Source organism: Perna viridis, chromosome 6, assembly GCF_037379345.1.
Source record: "Perna viridis isolate PV_CMFRI_1.1 ecotype Kerala chromosome 6, ASM3737934v1, whole genome shotgun sequence".
In the NCBI taxonomy this organism is placed as follows: Eukaryota; Metazoa; Mollusca; class Bivalvia; order Mytilida; family Mytilidae; genus Perna; species Perna viridis.
In genome coordinates, this window is record NC_142450.1 from 20,592,835 (window position 1) to 20,617,967 (window position 25,133).

The 25,133-nt window shown below is 33.3% G+C and overlaps 1 protein-coding gene across 8 annotated transcripts in view; it reads right to left on the minus strand.

The window, feature by feature from the left end:
* Positions 1–16,840, minus strand: part of LOC148614024 (EF-hand calcium-binding domain-containing protein 6-like) — a 31,270-nt gene extending 14,430 nt beyond the window's left edge. For 4 of the 8 annotated variants that reach the window (XM_088587770.1, XM_088587768.1, XM_088587769.1 and 1 more), the window contains exons 1-11: positions 16,290–16,840; positions 12,333–12,548; positions 11,222–11,301; positions 7,067–7,164; positions 6,429–6,503; positions 4,503–4,569; positions 4,026–4,189; positions 3,178–3,312; positions 1,832–2,225; positions 1,395–1,543; positions 457–993 (exon numbers count right to left, since the gene is read on the minus strand). In XM_088587770.1, coding sequence (XP_088443896.1) covers positions 457–993; positions 1,395–1,543; positions 1,832–2,225; positions 3,178–3,312; positions 4,026–4,189; positions 4,503–4,569; positions 6,429–6,503; positions 7,067–7,164; positions 11,222–11,301; positions 12,333–12,548; positions 16,290–16,608 — 2,234 coding nt within the window. In that variant the 5' untranslated portion in view covers positions 16,609–16,840. Of the gene's footprint in view, positions 1–456; positions 994–1,394; positions 1,544–1,831; positions 2,226–3,177; positions 3,313–4,025; positions 4,190–4,502; positions 4,570–6,428; positions 6,504–7,066; positions 7,165–11,221; positions 11,302–12,131; positions 12,195–12,332; positions 12,549–16,289 lie in introns of all 8 variants that reach the window. The other 4 variants (XM_088587771.1, XM_088587772.1, XM_088587774.1 and 1 more) reach the window with 4 other exon arrangements.
* Positions 16,841–25,133: the final 8,293 nt, after the last annotated feature.

Sequence of the window (25,133 nt, forward strand, 5' to 3'; positions counted from 1 at the left end):
TCATTGGTGTGCTGTACTGCATGCAGGCACAAAATAAAATATCTCTGAATGCTTCCAGTTTATACCTCTAGGTTGCCCAAAGAATGCATCAAGGTCGGATGTGAACAAGTTTGTATTAATTTTCACCTGATAACAAAGTGCACCAAGAAACATTCAATATCAGTACTGTTTTCGTAAATTTACTGAAGGCGTAATCTTACCAATCTGTTTATGAATTGTTTTGATGTTCTTGATCAGAGATACCATAAGCACCAAGAGCAAGACAGTTTTTTTTATAATTGCATATATGCATTTAAAGAATTAAAACCAAGAAATATTTGTTTTTGATTAATTCCCTTCTGTGTACAATCCTGAAAAGTCATGCCAATAAATGACAGTTTCTTGGAGAACTTTGCTTAAAGGAGAGAGACATTGATAATTATTCTAGAATACTACATTGGTCTGTGTTGCGTATACCTAATGTCCACCGAACTGACTGACTTTTGAGTAGTTTTTGTTTCAATAGTAATACTTGTGTTTCCTACACTCACACAACGCTTGTCATGATCGACTGTCTTTTCGACTACTTCTTCGGAAACACGACTAAAACACCTGTTCCCCACTATTGCACTTGTAGATTTCTGATTTTCTCTTTTCTCTCGTATTGTCTTTGCCATCTTATTGAAACTTGAATTTCCAAACTGTGCAGTTCTCCGCCTATCGGTGATTTTACTCTCGGAATGACTCGATGATTGTCTGTTCATAGTAGAATTATCCGTATTGACTGTTGATTGCTTTTCATTACTTTCTGCCCATGCAGTTTTTATGGTTCTGGCTCCAGCTCCGACTGATTTTCCGAACGTCACTATGTTTTCCTTGTCCGACATTGATTTCTCAGACACTCTGTCTCTGGTGTGGGTTGCAAATTTATTTGCTTGTAGTCGATTCCCAAATATACTTTTAAATGTTTTGGTGACGCTTTTGTCCCCGAGTTTCTTAGACAGTTTTTCAACACTACAGATTTTGAATAAAATGACAAACCAAGCTGATTACAAATCATAAAAAAATAATATTGATGTAAAATTAAGAGAAAAAAAACGTTATGATGTAATTGTCTCCCTTGTTACAATAGTTTGGACAACAAGCTAATTGAAAATACGGATAGAGGAGGCGTTAAAATGTGTTTCAAGTGAACAAATCCTATCAAATATCTAATTAAGTGGTCCTAATTATTAACAAAAATCAATATTTATAAGAAAATAAGTGGCAAGATTAAAAGGGTCATATTGTAGCACGTGACAATGCTACGGTATCTGGCAGTAACAACAAGCAACACCGTATACATGTATTGAAAAAAAAATAAAGAGCACTTAATCCTGGTAAACAAAAATCCTATTCCAATGCACTTCACTCACCTAGATAGGAAATGGTCTAAATCTGTAATAGATATATTGAAACCAAACTCTTGTAGTACACGGCGGAAGTCAACACGGGATATATACCCATCATTCATGTAGTCAAATAATTCAAATGCAGTCAGCATCGCATTATAAGCTTCTTCAAACTGAAAACAAAAAAAAAACTTTTTTTTTAATTTATGTACTATAATGTAACAGTATCTGATACATGTATAGACATTAACACACAATTATTATGAAGTTTCGGGTAACAGTTTAAAGCATTTGCAGATTAGATTTTAAATATTTTTGGCCCTTGAAAGTTATTAAAAACTTCATAAAAATCCCAAGACTCAATAAATCGTCTGCGAAAACATGTGTTCTTTTATTTATAATACCATGGTAAATTTGAAATATTGAGTATCAAATGGTCTCCATGAAAAAATGTTGTATACCCTATAATGCAGACAGTCGATAATATTGTCCAGTTTTGGTTTCCCCTTCTTCAGTGTTGGTTTGATGGGTTTAGTGTTTGTCGTTTCACTCTCTGTAACTGTTTTGTTCTCTTTCTCAACAGTTGTCTCATTTTTGTTTTTGGTATGAACTTCCGTGTTTCCTTGTACTTCTTTTGTCTTTTCTTCTACAACAGAGGTCTCCACGTCATGTTGTACTTTTTCAGTGATATCCTGAGATTTATAGACGACATTGTCAGACTTAGGTCTCTGAGGTTGCTGGACTGGTACCTGGGTATGTGATCGATGAAATGTTTTGGGTCGTGAATTAACATCACAGCCCAGTTTACGTAGAAAAGGGATAGTGCGTATACCACCGCATCCTTCTGTGTCATATCTGGTGAATAAAAAACATAAAGCTGTCAAGCTCAATCAAGCATACATAATATATACAATAGTACACATAATTACATGTAAATATCATTGATATTTTTAAGGCTAAATACTGGAATACCTGTATTGAGTCAATTAAAAAATAGCGATACAATGTACTTGAATATACATTTAATTTATCCAACATATACCATTAAGAAGCAGTCGTTATAAAATTCAGACAGTATGTGATTAATGCATGTCAAAAACCCACTGGATTCACTTTTATTTCCAATTCTGAAACAGTAATAGACCATATAATCAGTCTAAGTTGATCATTTGGTTGTTGCACCCTTGAGATAAAAATTATATAGATTGTGTATGAAATATGCACATCGGAAGAGTTATCGTTCTTGAATTGTTTAGATTTGCTAGATTTTACTGGAGATGAATGTATGGTTTTCTCAAAAATGCAGACCTAAATGCAGAAAGGACTATCGTTACAAAAAATATAGTACGTGCAGACCGGAAAAAAAACATCGTTTGTTTGGTGGGTATTTCTATACCACAAATCACCTCTACCATCGGCAGTGTCTAAATTTCATATAGACTGGTTCTTAAAACTATATCTTATACTGATTTATCTTTTGTTAATCAAGTAAGTGTATAAACTAGATGTGCACTTGTTTTAAATGTTGGATGTTAAAATTGTAAGCATATGATGTACATCAACATTTACATAATATCAATCATCTTTCATCAAATGTTTCATCAACACAAGACTTTTTACATTTAAAACAAGGATGTGTTTGAACATTATTCTACAAACAATACTGAAATCAACATCAGTTTATAATAGGAAGCAAGTCCTTTTTTTTCAACACAAAAATAGGTGAGCAGATGGTTCTTGAACCTGAAACCTTTTTAAATCTTGAAAACCTGCACGTTTGTAATCAAGGTAGCATTATGTGACAAACCTTTCCCAAAGAACTTGGAAATCTGTGTCATGTAAATAAATGCCGATCTGTGCATACGCTTCTCTGAGTTGGGGTGGTACAATCATACCGTCGGGTTCAAAACAAACTGCAGGTAATACTTTTTTGGCATCATCGCTAAAATGAACACAAAATAAAGGGTTGAAATTTATAGAAAGAAAAAAAGGTTTATATAACGTATGTTGTCCACAAATAATTCAGTATGGAACTTCCATTACAGCCCTGTAGTTGGAATCAAGTATCATTTGGGAAAGTAAGGCAATTTTAGACGGCGGTCTCCAAAATGCAGTACATGTTTATAATACTCGTCATTGTATATTATATTAAAAGCACATGTATACAGTAAAATAGTTTAATTTATACTGTTTGAGTTTTTACACGTGTAGTTGCAAAATATATATGATTGGTATTTTTTATTTTCAAACCACTGACTCGATGCCACTGTTTGTTGACCAAATCCACCAGTCAAGTAGTCAGTCTTGTCTGAGTCTAATTATTATATCCATATTTACCGAAATTTGCAGTTTTTCGAAATTGAATACCCCATTAAACACTGAGGCTTTAATCATGGTATGGTAGGAATTCTGGGTCATATTGTGCTGTGTTCCATTTTGAGTACATCTTGTATACAGTTTATTTAATTTCCATTGTATTTGGTTCTAATGCTTCTGATGATAGGTTACTCTTTATATACAGTATTTATATAATTAAAGAGTGGTATTTTTTGAATTTAAGAATTTAATGCCCATATCAAAATAAAGATTTTATTGGTCTGTAAAGGAAAGGGGAAAATATTGCACAGGATAACACTTTTCTTTACAAATACGTACAGAGTTTTCATTTTGCTCTTGAAAATGGTGTCTGAAAATGGTGCTGAAGTGTATGGGTCGTATTTCATGAGATTCAGTTTCAATTTTTCCTCGGGATGACGCCGTTTTAGAGCATCTTCTAATGCTGATCTTTGTACAGGGCTCACCCACTGCTTCTGGACGGTCTAAAATGACAAACATTAAGTAAAAATCCCATGCTTACTGTATATAATGAATTGGTATATTTAATTGATTTAGGTGGTAGAACAAAGGCCCATCACTGGTATATTTCATTTTCATCTATGTAACCTGTAAACAAATGTAGAAATTCAATCATAAAGTTAGAACCGATCAAATTGATTAATTAGCAGTCCAGTCAACCCTACATAATTTTTTTGTACATCGATTTATTTTAAAAGCACACATAAAATGATAAAAACGCTCGATTTATCAAGACATCCGGGTTATTTGTAATTTGCTTGAGTTATATCAATTTACCTCATTCTCTTTGAAACAGCTGACAAATTGATCAAAACCAATGGTTTCTTTGCCCTCCAAACCAAGACTGGAAAATAAACAGCAAATAAATCGATTCTACTTACTCTAAATAAAGGACATTGTTTTGTTGTATCAATTTGTTAATGTGTTTCATACTTTTTGAAGTTATTCAATTTAGGTTATAAGTACAAAGTCAATTGCTATAATAGCATCATCTTTACTTTTAGAATACAGTCTTCCTTTGTTTGATAGCAACCGTTTTCCTGAAAATTAAGAGCTAAACGAAAAACATGTTTGCTTTTAATGATTGGATCTAAAATTCAATAGGCATGCGTATCTTTTAGAAATAAGGAACAATTCTTTACATATAATAACCGTGCACCTCTCTTTATATATTTTAATTATATGTAAAAAAAATAGTTAAATTGTCGTTTCACTGAAATAGATGACAGTGATCCCAAAACAAAACAAGTTTGGCTAGTGACTACCAAACAAAGATAAACATACTCCTTTCTTGTTTATTCAAAGATATATTCAGTTTTCTATTGAGCAGAATTTGTATGAATTACAAGATAAATTTAAATAGACACTCGTTGAAATTGAATGTTAAATATTTCTACCTAACCTTGTATTATAGAAACTGCAGGGTAATTTCAAAAATGTAGTTAAAACAGCTTAGTCATTAATACATGTTTATTATATGAACTTCATATAGAGAGAATTTTGAAAGGAAGGATTAATATACTCAAACAGTTTCAATACTTTACAAAAAGGTTGTACACCCTTTTAACATTACATATCGTGCTTTACAAAAAATCTGACAATTGAGTATTGAAAATTAGATAATGAAGTCTTAACCTCGACTTTTAAACCACAACTCAAGCAAAGAATATCAATATACAAATAAATATTAATAAGACAAGGTTTCGGCAATCAGAATCATATGTAACAAACATACCAGGCAGACAAAACATGCTGGGTAATTATATATTTGAATGCATGAAACTACGCAGGCTTTTTGTATCGCGCTAGAACCCTAACAAATAGGCTTCTGGAACAGGGTTATGTTGCTACAAGATTGAAGTCATCACTACAGAAGTTATATGGTCGTCATCATGAACTCGTGGATCGTTATGGTGTATCATCTGCACCATGAAAACTGATTTATTTAACGGGTCATAGTTTTCTTTTCCTCGTTTGTCTATCCCGGACTTGACTTTTTATGAGCAACTCGGCGGGTGTTTCTAGAAAAGCAGAGGACGCTCACCCTACCGGTGCACCAGGTCCATGCTCCCAGTTTTTAATGGAGTCCGAGTTGCTCATTTACTCTTGTTACTTAGTATGTATGATTTTAGTTATTTTATGTTCTTTGTTGTGTATGTCTGTTTTCCATGTCTGGTCTTTGTCCCTGGATTACATTCTTTTGATTACCATTATAACCTTGGTTCCCTTGAGTACTCTTTCTACAAGTATCACACGAACGATACCAAAGTAACTAAAGCCGAACTGAAAGTTGTAATAATTCGGTGGTTGCCTTCTCCTCACCGACCTTGGCGACTGTAAAGCATGTATGATCAAGGTCCATAAACATATAGTTTCTGATCATTGCATCCGATAAATCTCGTACTCTTAGATGCTCTAAAGTGGGCTTATACATGTATCATCCGAAGCTTTGACTCCTAAAATAATGATGTTAGAACCGCAGACTTCTAAACGTTTGTAAAAGTACTACAGATTATAGAAAGTCAGACTTCTTGAAGTTTGTAAAAAAGTACTCACGATTTTAGAATCTCAGACTTGTAGAAGTTTGTTAAGTACGTGCGATTGTAGTAACGCAATCTTCTATACTTACGATTTTAGAATCTCAGACTTCTGGAAGTTAGTTACAGTAAGTACGATTGTAGTAACTCAATCTTCTATACTTACGATTTTAGAAACTTTGAGTAGTGATCTCTTGTTATGAAGCCACACAAGGAGTACAGTATTCTGAGTAAGGCTTCTCTGTAAAGGGTAAAGCGGTTTCATTGAAAAACTAAATATATATGTAGACAGTCAGCCCAATATATTTTAAGGGTCTATATTTTATGTGAACAAAGTTGCACAAATGTAACCTAGAAGTGTGCTTGCAACGTACACATACTGACGTACATTATGTTTTTACACCTGGCGTCTTATCTAGAGAGGTCGGCATTTTTCCTCTGTGCTTAAAGCTCTAAAACTTGATGTAACCTGTACTAATTACCCGTGATAGGTACTGTCGGGTATCGGGCGAATTTCAGGTTAGGGAGATGTAATTAGAATTAAATGCCCACCGAATCGAGGCAAGAACATTTTGAGCGGTAAAATTTGTAAAAATAATCAAGATTTCAAGCAAAAGAAATGGTTTCTCCAATCTTAGAATTGTAAGGAAAGCGCACGCCAGTTGCGCTCCCCCCTTGAATCCTAGCCTTGATACTAAATATTGTTTTCTACGAGCTTGCTTCAAATCAATTTTTAATCAGTTGGTTATAATGATTTTTGTTAAATCCGTCTAAGCAGAGCTTTTATCATAGGAATATTCATACCTGGAGACATTTCCATTGCCGTTTGGATCGTTGGCTCTGAACAGATGACGTAGGCCATAGTAACCAGTCGTCAGTTTCTCCCTGACAACGTCTGTCAGCTGTAAACGGAAAAATGCATGTGTTTGTATTTCGGATAAACTAAAATAATAATGATTTCCAGATTGTGCTTGATGTCTCATTTATATGTTCAAAACTAAAAAGCTTCTTGTCTTAACCAAGATTCTGTCATATGTTAGTAAACATAAAAAGCAGGTCCTTTGTTATGTTTTTTTTTTTTGCTGTTGGCAGTATCAAAATCTACCTCACACTTTTGTGTGGGCAATACAGTGTTAAAATTCATTTTGTCAGGAAAGGTTACATTTGAACTTTGAGACATGTTAAACTTTCGTCTGGATAGTAAGAAAGAAATAATTGAAAAACTAATTAAAACCTGTCCTCTACTATATTAATACGTAAGCGCTGTAGTAATTTATATACAAACCGAGCTACTTCATGACCTAAATCTTCATAATAACAAACCGCATAAATATACATATTTTTAAACATGCAAGTAATCCTTATAACGAGCCAAGTTATAGGATTTAACGTATATATTGTGGATTAAAGATAAGCCAGTAACTTGACCGAAACAATATAAAATAGACCAGCAATCAACAGCTTGTCAAATTAAGCATGATCAGAATGATTTAAATTGGCCTCCGGTTAACATATAGTACTTGTAACTCTTTATGCTATTATCAAGGTTGGCGTGACTCCTATGCTGAACCACATATAGTGCTGTGGATGGATAAGGACTTTAATGGGCCTACAGGTTATACGTCTATATCATATGTCAATAGAAAGATAAATCAATGTAGTTTTTGAATATCGTTCTTTTATACCTGAAAAGAGGTAAATTTTTCTTCTATTTTGCATTAATTAGAGCAGTGGTCAAAGATCAATCGACCCCAACACACTTTCATAAGTAATTTAAGTGAAATCGTTTATTGTAGATATCGGAAAACAAGTAACATGTAAAGATCATATGTATAGAATATCAAAAATGTAAAAAAGATTTTTTTCTGACAGAAGTTGACTATTTAATCACAGAACAAAAATGTCCCTAAAATTAATTGCATTTCAATGCATTTTCAATGATTAAGATATACTAAGACAACGTAGAATATTACAATGCATATCTAAGTATTCTTTACTGAATAACAAATAAAAAAACACAAAGTTCTCGATTCGATCTGCAACATGGGCTTTAAAAAATGAGTTTGAAGTTGCACATTTTCACATATTTAAACCACTAATCGTACTAAAATTGTATAACACGGAATCGTTTCCGGACAATTTGTCTATTTTTCGGACCGTTTTATGAACAGAGGCACATATAATATCGAGTCTACATGTACCTTACGTTTTGATGAAAAGACTTAAGGTTTTGAGATTTATTTTTATACATACAAAAATCTTACATATTTTTTTGCATTTGTCTTTATATGCTTGGACTTCAAATAAAACGTTAAAGATTTATCCATGAATCAGGGATTCTCAAACAAAACATGCGACTCGGGGGTTCATGATAAAGCTGGATTTCATAATATATTTGACAATACTTAAAGTGCGAATTTTGCATGTAAGCATGTGCAAACATGTTCATGCATATGTCACAATATTTATGTCTTATGATATTTAAATGTGCGCAAAGCTGATGCTTGTAATGCAATTTATTCTCTGCAGTGGCGAATCTACGATGTGAAAAGGAGGGGTACCAGCCCCATGCTCCCCCTCTGGATCTGCCGCTGCTCTGAACAAACAAACCAGACTCCTTGTAAAAATTCTGACGCAAAAAAAAGAAGAAAGAAGTTCAGACGCAATAAAAACTTCTAAGATGTTTTACCTCTCAAAAGAGTAATCAAGGGAACCAAAGTTATAGCGGTAATCAATTTAAAGAATGTGATCCAGGGAAAAGAGACCAGACATGGAAAACAGACATACACAACGAAGAACATAAAGTAACTAAAATCATACATACTAAGTAACAAAAGCAATTGAGCAACTCGGACTCCACTAAAAACTAAAAAAGACTCCTGTTTTAGTAGCCGTATGAATAGGACACAATGGTAACATTGTTGTTATAGAATATTAGTTCAAAGGAAACATCATTGTCCAGGCTAGGGGTGGATCAAGACTATTTAAAAAAGAGAGGGGCTCTGATCAAGACGTTTATAACCAGGGGATACAATCTATCGTTTGCTATATTTACTGTCTATAAGTTGTTATAAACTTATTTTTTTTGCGGCGTAAACATACATGCACAGATCAGTTGAAGTAAGTAGTTTGTGCATTGAATTGTGCGTTACTTCTGTTGTCATATTTTGACAAGGTAGAAGAGTTGTTTTGAACATTTCAATGTCATGATTTTAATTTTCGGGCAGCAAATCACGTCTGTCTGCTTCACGCAATGAATGAATAAGTAAGCCACTTTATGGTTCACTTCTCGAATTCTAAATTGTTACAATATAAATACCAAGAACAATTAAAGTGAATATGGGATCACTACTGTAAAAGTATCTTCGATAGCCAAGGGATATGGTTTTGCCCCCTCCCTTCATGCAATGGGAGGGGCAGGACCGTAATCCTTGCCTAGCGAAGATCCTGTAAAATCAAGGAATCGGAAATAAGCCACTCATAACTTGGAAACTTCTCATGAGTCTATATGAAAGTAAAGGCCGATTTTATTTGAAATAATCTATTTACAAACTAGATGACTTTAAAGCAATGCCAGAGTTTCCCTCCTTCGTTTAAATCCGGAATGACATCATTTATATTAGAACAGATCGACGGGCGCTTAAGGAAAAACAGAGAAAAGGCGTTAAAATTAGTATCCTGCCAATGAACCTGGTCCAAACCCCCAGTTTTTTTTTATCATGCCTGGCTTGCTAATTGATTCTTTAAATTTATACATGTTATTCTTATCACTATGTTTGTAATTTTTGTGCTTTGTCTTGACTATGGTGCCCTGTACTTCATTCCAATTTCCTCGAACATTGTTGGAATTACAAAAAAATATGTCAAACTTTTATCAATCTGCTTTACTAGTACTTAAACTATTGATCATGTCAAAAAATAATTTACTTTGAATAATATTCGTGTTTTTCTGTTGTACCAACAGTTCGGAAACAGAACAGTTTGTCCAGGAAATGATTTCGTATTTTACACTTTTGGTATAATTAGTAGTTAAATATGTGAAAATTTGCAACTTCAAACACATTGTATAAAGCTCATGCTGTATATCGCATCGAGAACGTTGTGTTTATTTTATTTGTTATTCAGCAAAGAATATTTAGATAAACATTGTAATATTCTCCCGTGTCTTATTATCTCTTAATCATTGAACATGCACTAAAATGCAACCATTTTTAGGGGCAACTTTGTTCTGTGATTAAATAGTCAACTTTTGTCGAAAAAAGTTCTTTTTCACATTTTTGAAATTCTATACATGTGATCTTTAAATGTTACTTGTTTCCCAATATCTACAATAACGATTTCACTTAAATTACTTATGAAAGTGTGTTGGAGTTGATTGATCTTTGACCCCTCTTCCAATTACTGCAAAATAACAGAAAACTTTACCATTTTTCAGTTATTAAAGAACGATATTCAAAAATTACATTGATGTATCTTTCCATATACATATACATAGTCGTATACGCTCTAGGCCCATTAAACTCGAAAACTAAAGCACTTTTTGATACCTGTCCGCAGCACTAATATTATTTAATTTTATTAATCCTATAACTGCAAAAAAAAAAACAATTTTGCTTTCATGTAGCCTGAATAACTCAGACTCAATATATTGCGCATACTACAGCAATGCAACGATGATATTTATGGGATAAAGCTGGTCTTCCTTTAGTTTCATTACAATTATGATGAACTTCCTCGGGTTAGTTGACACGATAATTGAGAGGGAGGCATTATCTTTCTATCAGACTTTATTTAACTTTGTTAAACAGGAATTAAAAATCCCCTCCTCTTTTACCCAGTGAACTACCTGATGCAATCCATCAGGTGATTGTCACCTAATCAAAGGAACATGAATATCATCATTATATGTGCTGTAATCGTATGGATGATCCAAACTTTATCAATTGTTCTTTTTAATACCTCTTGAACTTTCTCTTTGTAACCAGAGAACTGTATATCCTCATATTTTACTGCTGTAGCTTTTGGTCCCACCAAGTATTCTGAAATAAGATACAATTACATGTATGTGTAACTTGTGTCGGATAACGGGTTTATGTACGCGTTTAACTATCAATTTTCCTGGTTACATCATTTTAAATAGAAACAAAGTAAAAAAAACCTTTTAAATGACAGTAAGTTTAAAAATCTACAGGTAAATCCTATTGAAGTACATGTTGAAATGAAGATCATGCCACATGGCTAGTAAACAAAACAAAATCAAACCCGCCACCATGAAAACAATCGTCAAACAATCACTCAGCACTCACGTGTGTCATATATTCGACTCTTTGAAAACCTTTCGATGTGATAGTTTCAGCGCTTCCAATAATATCAAAACATTTTATAGGTATGCGTAGGTATGCATTTTGAAATAAAGGGGTCGATAACACATATATTTAGTTTTTATACTGAAGAGTACCTTAACGTTGTGTCTAGTTGCGTTATTTGATACAGTATTGGGGTGGCTGCCAAAAAAAAACGCCAAGCGTCGATTTTGCTATATTTTTGTAAAAGCAAAACAATGTATATATATATACATTGTTTTGCTTTTACAAAAATATATATATATATATATATATATATATATATATATATATATATATATATATATATATATATATATATATATATCATTGATTATAAAGGCTATGCAACAAGTTTTATGATTGAATCACATACCAAATTTTAAATATTTCCCCTCACTAGCCAAAACCAAAAAAAAACATAATGCCATTTCCACACACAGAAAGGTGCACATTGTGTCTGGAAAATTCCACTCTGCAAACCAAAAAAAAAACGAGAAATGCTGTTCTCCTTGTGTTCGACTTACTTAATCGTAATAATTTGAATCGCCACAAACATAAAGGCATGGTCAGGCTTCTCCTTAGCAAGTCTACGATAAAACGATTCGAAGCAGATTAAAACAAAAAGACATGTTAGAGTAAACATACTGGTTCCTAAAATCAAACAGGTGTATGGTTAGGTTTGCTCCAAAATAGCCAGTTAAGAAAACCAGACACACGTTTGTAACCTCTTTGCTCCTCTAATTTTTCCAAGACTTTTTCAATCGATGGTAATTTTAAAATTTCCTTTCTTTTTCCGCCAATCGTTTTTTCAATAACTTCTATGTCTAACTTCGTTGTTACCATCTGACGTGATTTCGATTCCTCTTTTTCGTCTATTTTTGGCAGGAATCCACGTGGCATGGTGGATTTCCGGTAAGAGTAGGGAGGTTCATAATTGCACACTTGAAAACAAATGGACAAAGTTTTCACAAGAAATTCATGACAAACAAATTTCTAGATATTCCATATTAGACGAACATGAACACGTACACGTAAACATTCCAATACAATACTACACTAAACAGCACACATATGACACTATCCTTGCCTCAGAAAACACAAAACATTTAAAAAACGCGGAAACTATAATGTATCTCTCTTTCACTCTGAATACTTTCTAGCGAAACAACAGTACATAAGAAGCGTAGCGCTTAGATTTTGCCTATAATAACTGTATAACAACAAAACCCAAAATTAGATATCATTTTCCTTAAAAATTAACAAAGGTGAACTTTAAAAAAAATGTAGCTTCAGAGTTGGCCAATTAACCATAACTTGCTTAACAGTGTGGTCGAGTCTGTCTACTAGTTTTTGTGGAAATCAAAATTTACTTTGCATGTAATTCTGGGGTCTCCTTAACAAGCCAACCGAAATGCAGGAATACGATCGCATCTAGCATTCATTACAGCATAAAAATTAAATTTTACCACTTTCAGAAACTAAAAGGAGACATAAGTTTAATAGAGAACATGTAACGCAAACACAATTTTTTTTCTTTTTGAGCAGAAACACTAACATTACGTAAAAACGAAAAATCTAATGCCACTCATATTACATAAGACAAGACACAAGATTTTGGCATATGGTTGAAGTTTTTTTGACTGAATCATGCAATACACATCGTTAAAAAAACGTATGGAGATATTGTAACGATTGATGTACATAATTACATGATAAGTTTGTGGAGGACAGAAAAAAGAAACTCAGTACACTTCCTTGTCACACACACTGTGTGTCTTTATATATGGATATTCTCTAAAAATTTTTATACAGTAGAACGAACTATTTAAATGATCCTATATGATCTAAAATCGATGTGATCATCAATATCATGTCATTGATTAAACTTGGTAAGTTTTGATTTAAATCCAGATTACGTGATCTTTCCCTTACATTCATATCAAGTTCGACAAAAATGTACCATGTAACGTCCGGTTACCTGTTGCCATGAGACTTACATTTCTTCACATAAAAAGTTTGTAATTTATGTAAATATGTTTGTAGATAGGTACCTTTACACATTTGTATAAACTTAATTGAATACGGTCGTTGAAATAATGAACACACTACTGCTCAAACTTGATATGTATTTACGTCAGGATTTTATGACTATATTATAGGTTATACTAACCAAGGATTTCATCTCGGGGCATTTCAGAGATCATACAACCCTTAAAGCATTTACTACTAAAACTCAATGTTCACCTTTTTTCGTGGAGACCACAAGTTTTTTTTATGGTGGACTCCCAAAGAAAATTACTATATATTTTTTTGCACGATTACCACCTTTCGCTTACCTAAATAAAAGACTCTTTAATTAAAAAGTCTGGTTGACCCATGCATAAACACACACACCCCTTTTTCCCTCTAAAAGAGATCAGAAGATTAGAATATATGTCTATAATACCACTAAAAGCGTTTCACGAATGTACATATATTACAGATATATGAAACCATTTACGCGTATTATACAATACAAAGCAAAGTAAAATCCTCTGAAAAATGTAATATAAGAATTTGATGTTCAATCTTTTAATAAAACGGTTCGTTACGTCAGAATATCAAAATCGATGAAATCCGAACAGAAACTGATCCGTTGAAATGAACCTAATCTGATAGTAAGATGTTCATGATAGTATTGTCAATCTACAGAACAGAAAATAGGGCGTGGGAGCTTTTAACCTGTGATTCAATTCGTCTGTCAACTGCTCATTCACTAAAAGACCTCGTCCAGAGGTTGAAACTTCAATGTGATTATAGACCTTAAATGATTACCGATTGAGAATATAAGCACTGATTTCGACTTGTGTTACATAGAATTCGTGTAAAGACAGATTTGGTGTAGTTGCCTAAATCAATATTTAATACAGAAGGAGCAGACCAAAAAAGGACATAAATTTATGATTTACAAATTGTAGAAAATGCATACAATTGCGATTGTGTATTTGATTTAGTACCTTAAACTTTTGTATTGTGTGGTCTAGAATCACATTTATCCGTTATTCATTGTCAATACCATAACTAAATCAATACAAGTGTAAACAAGATTGCTACGCACAGACACAAAAAGATGAAGTGCAAAAGTCCCATAACTCCTGTAAAATTTGTAGAATTAAAATCGCATTGCAATATGATCTACTATATATACAGAGACTAACACCCCTAAAATAATTGAACAAAATCCGTTCAGCGGTTTCCAATGTCCCCTTCTGCATTGCAGCGGAGGGACAGTAAAATAACAGCAGTTATGAAGTCTATAAGCAACTTCGTTGAGCGGTTTCCAATGTCCCCTTCTGCATTGCAGAGGAGGGACAGTAAAATAACAGCAGTTATGAAGTCTATAAGCAACTTCGTTGAGCGGTTTCCAATGTCCCCTTCTGCATTGCAGCGGAGGGACAGTAAAATAACAGCAGTTATGAAGTCTATAAGCGACTTCGTTGAGCGGTTTCCAATGTCCCCTTCTGCATTGCAGCGGAGGGACAGTAAAATAACAGCAGTTATGAAGTCTATAAGCAACTTCGTTGAGCAGTTTCCAATGTCCCCTTCTGCATTGCAGCGGAGGGACAGTAAAATAACAGCAGTTATGAATTCTATAAACAACTTCATATTTTTAACATGAAATTTCCTGCTGTGAATAAGCTATGCACAACACCTTTCTCAAAAATACAATGAAAACAGTATTATAACACCATTATTTCGACTGAAAATTTGATAAAGCGCATCGCTAATTAGCAGTCGAAAAATCCATGTATATGTATAACAAGTATCTTACAATACATGCATTCAATTTCCCATGCATTGTGTATAGTAAATTCACTTCTACAGATTATCATTTTTTTTTCGAGGGATGACCAGTGGCATAATGGTTTGCATACTGGACATCGAGTGGCGAGGTGGATGGTGCAATAGAGGAGGGAATGAATTCATATCTCAAAAAGTGATTTTATATTTAGAAGTAAACAGTTACGCAAATCAAAGCTTGCATTGACAATACCTGTATCTGTACGTTTTTCGTATGCTTAAAGTAAAATTTTGATTTCATTAACGTGGTTGCTCATCCAAATTTGACATACATAGAATCAGCAAGTTAAGAGTAACAACATGATTAAAGGCTCTATTAATAGCTAAAATGAACAAGTTAACTATAAGCCAGTTTTACCAAAGTGTTATAATCCTATTACAAGTGCGTTAGAATATGCTAAAATATGGCATCAGATCCGATGTTAATCCCTAGTCATATTTAACGAGTTCATAATTCTTTGATAATAGACATGACACTTAATGCATACATAAATAAAATGTTACTGTTATATTAATTTTGTTTACATACCAATAAATATGGAATAGAGTGACCATAACTGAAGGGCCTTTTCTTTTGTAGCTGTTTACTTTTAATTACCTCTATTTGTACGAAGTACAATGCCCATATACAGTGCAACGGACTACAAGTACTATGGGACGGGTAATTCACATTAAAACCTACCCCCCTTTGAAAAAAAAATCAATAATGAAATAGAAATTTTTGGAGAAGGGGGGGGGGCTGGGGAAGTAAAATTTCACCTGTCCCCTAGTAGATATGTATATATATCCGCGAAAACGAAGTTTATCTATTCCTGATATTTATGAAGCTATAGTCAATATACCTGGTGGCCACTGGATAATCCTGTCCGGACAACTTTTTCTTCCGATATTTGTCCCATCATTATCTTTAGTTCCACAAGATGAAGTTGAAGTGTTAGATCGTTTCAAATCTACACCAAAGTTCTTCCTTAAATGATCGGCCGAGAGATTTGACCTCTGTCGCATTCCGAGACTAGAAGTTCCACGTATAGTCAGGTCAGACTTGTCACCTAGATTTGCCATAGGATGGATCACTATAGGGATGTTCCTCCCCAAGCCAGATCCGCTCACTCCAGACCCAGCGGTTCGGGAGGAACGGGGTACTGCCATGCTGCTTGCCATATTGAGAAAGTTAATATAAACTTTCGTAGAGTTTAATGAACCAAAATCATTATCCTATAATACACACATTGCACTAAAACTTGAATAAAGTCACTTTAAGACTCCATTCTGTTTTATGATGATGTTTTAAATCATTGGTATTGTTAAACAATTCGGAAATGTTTATTGAACCCGGTGTAAATGACCCATGCAATACACATCCGCCATCTTAAGTGTACATAATTGCCAAGGGTAACAAGGTAGTTTTGGTTTAAATCACATGACATACGTCTTCCCACTTTTCAAACAAATTTTCATAAGTTATTGGGTGATTTAAAACGAAACGTCAATATTTGTTGAAAGAGAAGTGTACAGTCCTTACAATTTGCTTACCGTCAACTTAAATTTTCTCCAATTCTTTCTTTTAATTTTTTAAATACATGTCTAACTGACATTTTAAATTTAATTGGTCAGAAATAACTTCTTATTCGTTGGTTTTTTTTACGTTATTAAAACAAAATGAAGTCTTTTAATTAATAAGTGGAAATGCAAATATAATACATCAAGTGAAAATATCAAACTCAATCTATCAATGGGACGCATTAAAAAATATCCCGAAAACCGAGGATACAGCAAAATTTGGAAACACATACGGACAATTTTCCAACATTTTCTTTACAATCAATATCGCGTGTGTGTGTGGGTGTGTCTGTTAGGGTTTACCCCTGTGACTAAGACATAATAAAATGACATCGTATTCTTATTGCCGATACATTTTATCCATTCATTTCTCATTACAAACAACAAAATCCACTATATCGTTCCTTTAAGCGTAAATCAGACTTTGTTATCAAAGAAATTTTATTGATTTCCATTTATGCACAAAAAAGTTTTGTAAAATGAGATTTAAATTTGACCCAGCAATATTTTGAACAATTATGACAATTAAACTCTCTCTAATGTGTACAACTAATCAATTCTATCTACAAATAATTACTCTAGCTTAGATCGTTCGATTGTCATTTCGTATTAAACAACAAAAATGAGAGTTCTATAGATTTTTTTCAGCTCATGGCCACAATTTAATCACTGGACAATTTTTTATTCGCTGTGAATGGTATCGGTGGTTAAGAAGTGTCGTTTCTTTGGTGACCAAACTTATTAAAGAAGGAAAAAAGGCTCCATAAAGTCATTTCGATTCATTGGCAAGTTGAAGTGTGAAAAGAGCACATTAAAGGGTAACGACGCTCAAAAAGTAACCCTTATCCTTACGTTCGAAAATGGCAAAAATCCAACAAATTTTACTTTTACTCCCGCATTAAAGAAACAGACTATGAAGTTAAGTTCAAAATATATTTCATTGCAAAGTTAGCAGACAGATAAGAATAAAAGACTAGAGGCTCAAGAAAGCCTGAACTGTTCACCTGCCTCACCATTTGCTTATTTGAAAAACTTGAGGAATGAGACAGGCTAAGTTAAAATCAACTCAATTGTCAAATGCATGAAATGCTTTTAATAACATTTTTATGACCTGAACCAGAATTTTGCTAAAGGCAACAATTTTTGAACTATTTTCAAAAACCTGTCATCCGACTCCTAAGTTCATTTTTTAGTATAGGCAGTCATATATATTACTGATTAAAAATCACAACAGTCATTTTGAGCACAATACACTAAAGAACTAGTATGCTTATTTTCATTTAATGATCTTAAACGGTTTTAGAGAAGAAGATTTTCAAAGTTGTATATGTGAAAAAAAAACAAACAAAAAAATAACAAATCTGTTTCAGGGGCCGCAACCCCTACATCAGTCAATGAATGGTTTAGAGAATTTCGGCATAGGTTCATCTCATTATGCTTAACAATTTTATTCAAGCCACAAATTTGCTAAAGGCAACGGCTTTTGAGTTATTTGCAAAACAATGCTTTCTGACCCCTATGTTCTATTTTTAGTAACGACGGCAATGTTTTTTCGTCAATTAAAAATCCCAACGGTCATTTTGTGTGGGATACCCTAAGAAACATATATGCTAACTTTCATTGAATTCTGTGAAGAAAATTTTCAAAGTTGCACGTGCGAAAATGCAAAAAAAAACTGTTTCAGGGGCCGTAACTCCTACATCAGTTGACAAATTGTTTTGAAAATTTCGGTATAGGTCCGTCTAATGATGCTGAACAATTTGACCCTGCCGGGAATTTGCTAAAGGCAACCGTTATAATTGAGTTATTTACAAAAAACTGCCATCTGACCCCAATGTTCTATTTTTAGTAACGATGGCCATGTTTTTTCATGGATCAAAAATCCCAACGGTCATTTTGTGCAGAACACCCTAGGAAACAATCATTTCAAGTTTAAAACCTGGCAGTCTGGTAGTTTCAGAGGAGAAGATTTTTGAAAATTTGTCCACGACGACGACGACGGACGCCAAGTAATGGCATAAGCTCACTTGGCCTTTGGCCAGGTGAGCTAATATTTACAACCAAAGTAAACGTTACCTTCTCTAAAATGAACATAACAAGTATAACATACATACCAACAAACAAACAAACAAACGAACATGCATCAACGAAACATATGTACATCTATTGAGTTAAATATCCATACATTGTACTTGTAGTAGTGCAAGAATGCAAGAATATGCTTGAATGATAATTGTTTCTTCTCTACAAGTTTTGAGGAAGTCCTAGCCATTCTATAAAAACGTATATACTATTATAAGTTTAAGGGGAAAGTTCACAGTTAAGACTCTCTGCATCTTCTGGTTAATTCTTAGGTTTTTTTATTTATTGATACAACAAAAAGACATCGGTCATTACAAGCATGTTAATAATCTAACTAAAGAAAACAAAGTCTTAGGTATGTAACAATAGCTTGATTGAAATTGAAAAATTGAAGAAAACCAGCAGCTCACCATGTAAAGAGAGATAATGATGTTTAAACTTACATTTTCAGAAAATTGAAAAATCAACAATAAATGATATAACCGTAAACAGATAAAATGTGTTTTGTTTCGTTTTTTGTTTTACGTTTTTTTTTTGTATTTTTTGGGAGAGGGGGTTCAAGGTCAAAGAGCAAAGGTCACTTTCACCAATTTTCTCTTCCTTTGTATATAGCTTATCATATTTCATTTGAAACTGAAAACTAAATCAGAGTACTTATGTGCCGAGTCAATTAATATCGAATGAGAAACTAAAATTTACAACTAGCAGCATTCGTACAATGGATAGTTGAATATGTCATACTGTCGTCGTTTGCTCTCTAGACATTTAGTTTATTTTTTTACTTCTCTATCGCAGTGGGTATATTTAATAAATAAATCACGGAAACTCCATTTTATCATTGTTTTACCACGGGCTGGCTATTTATGTCGCATTGTTTTACCCCGAACGATAGCTAGGAGTAAAATAACGACATAAATGGCCTGCCCGCGATGTAAAACAATGATAAAATGGAATTTCTGCGATTTATTTGGATTTTAAAAGGACTAGTTTCTTCATATTTGTTTATAGCCACAGTATGGAACGCCGCAACTGTCTTTTGTTGATGGTTTTCTATATATGCAGTACATTTCTCGTTATACACAGTACATTTTATGGTATACATAGTGTATTTCACATTATACGTGGTCGTGGACTCATTATACGCGGTGCATATAACTTTATGTGCAGTATAACTGTCATTTTACGTGGTGCGCATTTCATTATATGCAGTACAAAACTGGGTAATATACGCAGTACTTTTTACATTATACGTGGTACATATATCGTTATATGCAGTGCATTTTTGCAATATACGCTGTACATTTCATGTTATACGCAGTACATTTTCTAATTTGAGCAGTAGATTTCACAGTATGAGGAAAGACCTTATGCGCGGTATTTTACGCCTTATTTGCAGTAGTTTCAAATTTATACATAGTACTTTGTTTTATATATGCAGTGGAAAATTCACTGGATATACGCAGTGCATTTGTCATTATACGTGGTTCTTTCGACATTATACGCGGTAGATATTTCGTTATGATGATGATCATTTATTCTCGTTACTTTCCGTAAATATACAACTACAAACGAAGTGAATCCAAAAAAGCGTTTTTTTTTTTACTTAGGCGAAATTCATACGCAATAACAATTCATAACAAATGGACTCCAACATGCAGACGAACGTCTCTGTAACTTCTATTTTAAACAAACTGTGTATAACGAGAAATGTACTGCGTATATAGAAAACCATGAATAAAAGACAGTTGCCGCGTTCCATACACAGCCTATGTGTTGCACGAAATGTTGGTCATGTGTTTATCACTTTTTATCAAAATACCTTTTTTCACCGGTTTATGCCTGGAACTTCCCTATTGTTTCTGAACACTACACAAAAATATAGTCCAAATGTAATTCCTTTTATATCATTCAATACATCTTTTATAACCTGTTAAATATGTTTCTTGCAATTATTCATCTCAATAATACTCTATTATTTCTGCAAATAAAATTAGTTTAAACATATTTATCTAATGAATGTATTCAATTTCTAATTAGGTTATAGCGTATAAACTAATCAGAAATTGAATACATTCGTTATATTTTAATTAAAAATAAATGATATTATCACTGAGTAGACAGCAACTTTAATTTTCCCGCCTTGTAGTAATTCTAGTAAACAAATTAGCCGCCATTTTAAAATCAGCGGCAAGACGCTGTCATTTCATCCCTGGGAAATGTTCAGTTATTTTCCGAAATTGAAGACACAGTTATTAAAGCAGGAATTTGACATAAAACCGGCGGACATAAAGTTAGCAGAAGTGAGTTCAAAATTACCATATCCAATCGGATCCCCAGTTACGTGTGTCTGATCACCATGGTTTACGTTTTGTGTAACACGTGTGTCATTCTTGAGAGGAAGAGGTACCAAACTTTTGATCATTTGATGATGATGTGGTTGGTGTAACAAGTTCAGCAATTGTATCGCTCATTGTTTTTTTCTGCATAGTTGAGCAATCGCGATTGTAACTACGGACGGATGCCTCGTTTTTGTGACAACTCATGTGCATTATATGGCGAATCTCAAAGCCAGCATCATTCATGCTCTGAATTGTTGTTGCACGTAAGCAGTGTGCAGTGTATGTGTTTGTACATTTTGCATTCTTTTCTCGTTTGTCTACCCCCGACTTGACCTTTTATGAGCAACTCGGCGGGTGTTTCTAGAAAAGCAGAGGACGCTTATCCTACCGGTGAACCTAGTCCATGCTCACAGTTTTTAGTGGAGTCCGAGTTGCTCATTTACTTTTGTTACTTTGTATGTATGATTTTAGTTACTTTATGTTCTTTGTTGTGTATGTCTGTTTTCCATGTCTGGTCTTTGTCCCTGGATTACATTCTTTTGATTACCGCTATAACCTTGGTTCCCTTGATTACTCTTTGAAATGTCAGCCATATACCTTGAGAACTGATACCTTTTTGTTGGAATATTAGTATACCGTATATCTTGTGACGACGGATTTGCAAGTGCAATTTTCGAACAGTGATTAAATAGACTTGTTGCATCAGGATTTGTTTTTGAAATAAACAACAATTTCACAGGAAACGAATCACCTGCACCTGGAACGGCGTACATCCTTTTTTCCTTAGGATCATCTTAAACATCAATTCCACATTGCCAGTTTTGTTTGTTTTGTTTCATGTGTGAGGCACATATATTCATTGCCATTTTCATCATTTTTGCTTATAAATGAATTGAATTTAAGTTGTTCGTGGAATTCTGATCCCTGGAACAAATATGAACAGCAATTAAAAACCAGACGCGAAATCTTAAAACTATTGGATTCATTTCTCCATACAGGTAAGTGGAAATTTGTTAAAAGTCATTTGGAGATATGATATCTTTGTGTTTTGTTGGACAGGCCAAACCTTCTTGCAAGTTTTTTTTAGTTTACCATCTAAGATATTACTGCTTGTTCTGAATTCCCTTCCTCGTACAATATCTAAATCTATCCTCCCTAAATCCTAGAGATGTCGGTTTATTGCTGAACGAATTGATTTGTATGTATTTTTGGTATATTCTGCAGCCTGCTCTGTTGTCATTTGTTTCTAATTTCTGTGTTTTTAGGTGTGGCTTCAGCATAAAATTTCCCTAATTTATCGTCGAGTTGTGTAGCTGTTATATTTGAGAAGTCTCTAAATTCTCCCAAAGACTCCAAACTCCACTCTGAAGAAAAAGGAGGAGAGCTTTGTGTTAAAAAATTATTTCATTTGTAAACATTTGATAGTTTTGACTTTAAGGCTTTGAATAATTTTCTTTTCATGTACTTATCAGCTTATCAATTTATTTTAACAAGACCTAGATAGCTCAATGAAGAGCAATAATTCCATGATAGGTCCAGGTTCAAATCCTGGTCTAGGTAAATATTTTGATGACTTGATAAGTTTGGAAAAAAGATACAAATTTATAAAAACCTAAATAAAAGTATAAACTCACACCTTAGAAAAGTCTGACACCCCATTTAGTGCTCTTTTTTGTTGATTTTGCTTGTTTTTTTTCTCTTTAAGTTCTTGAAGATCCGTCTCAGGATTTGGAACATTGAAATTTTGAAATCTGTCATCAGAAAAAGCCTTTTCTAAATCAGCATTTGTCTCACAAGAGGATGTGGAAGCGAAAATCTCTGTCTCTGTTGTTATTTCCTCAAATGAGTTTTTAGGGTTAAAAAGGAAACTCAAGACGTCTAAATTCCCCTTTTCAACATCAAAGGATGCAATTTTGTCAAAGGTAAACAAGCAGACGACGCACGAAAAAACATTACAGGAAAAAAAAAACAACACATATTTTTTATTTATTTGATATCACAACATAAATTCATTAATTTCAGGTTTAATGTGCATTTTATACATAAACAATAATTTATTGTTGCAAAAACGTTTCAATGTGAGTGAAAACGTTGTTTCGGATGTGGCCTAAATAGCAAGTTAGTTTATACAATTGAAACAATGTTGATTTTTGTCAACAAACCAATCAAATGGCAGGATTCTCATCAAATTAAAATATTCAAGTATATAAGCACAAGCAAATACGGTATACACATTTACATACAAACTCATGGTAGGATTCGGAAAGAAGCTAGATAGCTTATACAAAGTTCCGTGTCTTTAAGAGTAAACTTGCAAGAATATTCTTATAAATAAGATGCATGTGGAATAATTTTCATAATTTACTAGTAAATGAGACACGAATTGAAAAACGAAAATGGAATTACAACATAAGTGTAGAGATGCAGTATATGGAAGTCAAGTATTTATTAACCTTTTACTTTTGACAATAAACTTCTGAACTTGAAGAAAACTTTTAAATTTTGTTCATCATTTAGAATATTTGAGCCATACAATACATTTACAATAATAGGTACATCAAGTGCCATAGAAAATATGATTTCATTTCATAATAAAGTATATTTAGGACAAAAGAGCAAAAAATGGGAAGTTGATTCGACATGACCACAGGTGCAATTAGGGGAATTAAGAAGGTTACGACTGAACAGATGTTCGTTGAGTGAAGCACTGTTCATGTATGGCATGTAATACTTGCCCTAGTCGTATACCAATAAAGTAGAGATTCGGGCATTTTATTAAATGTTCCTGAGTCTTATTTCTGAAAATGTTAGTGGAACCAGAACTCCTGGTATTCTGAGGAAGTTTGTTCCACAGTTTAACTGTTGCTGGCAGAAAGTATTCTGAACAGAAGTTAGTTCTCGTGCGAATTTCTAAAATATTTTGTGATTGTCTAGTATAATGTCCATGCAAGGAATCAACCGAGTTTGGAATTAACGATTGCAAATACTCTGGAGTTTCTTTGTTGATAATCTTATATAATAATATGAGTCTATGTTTTTCCCTTCTGTCCGAAAGTTTTTCCCGTCCCGTTTCCTCATAAAGTTTATTGATAGATGTTAATTTGGTCCCTCCCGTCACAACTCGCATAGCTTCTATCTGAACATTTTCTAGCTCGTTAACTTGTTAACAAACAAAATTAAGATCTAATTTTCAAATAAACTGAAAATACATGTATGAAGGACTACTTTCTGGATGTTTAGTAATAAATTAGCATTTAGGGAATGAAGTTCTTGCAGTAATGTGCCAACAAGCATTAAATATGCTTAGCATTTTCTATTTAATATAATTATCAGTCAAAATCTCCATCCTATCATCAATATTTCATGATTAATACACAGAAAGTGAAAAGCAGTGATTTTAACTAAGTATAATTGGCGGGAAAATTAAAATTTATAAAAAGTGTCTAGTTTTGAAAATCCTAATATATTGATCAGGGAAATTAATTTCTCAAGCTGAAATCGGTTCCATTTGAGTATAATTACAGTGTAATATTCTATTGAAATACTTTTGAATGTGATTACAAATTAACTCTTGGACAGGTTTAAAAATTGGGAAAAGGATTAAACAGAAAAAAAATGTAAATGTGGATGTTGAATACTGTTTAAATATCAATTACAGTTTTCACTTCAGTATTGATGGGCATTCAGTTAATACATGGTAGGAAA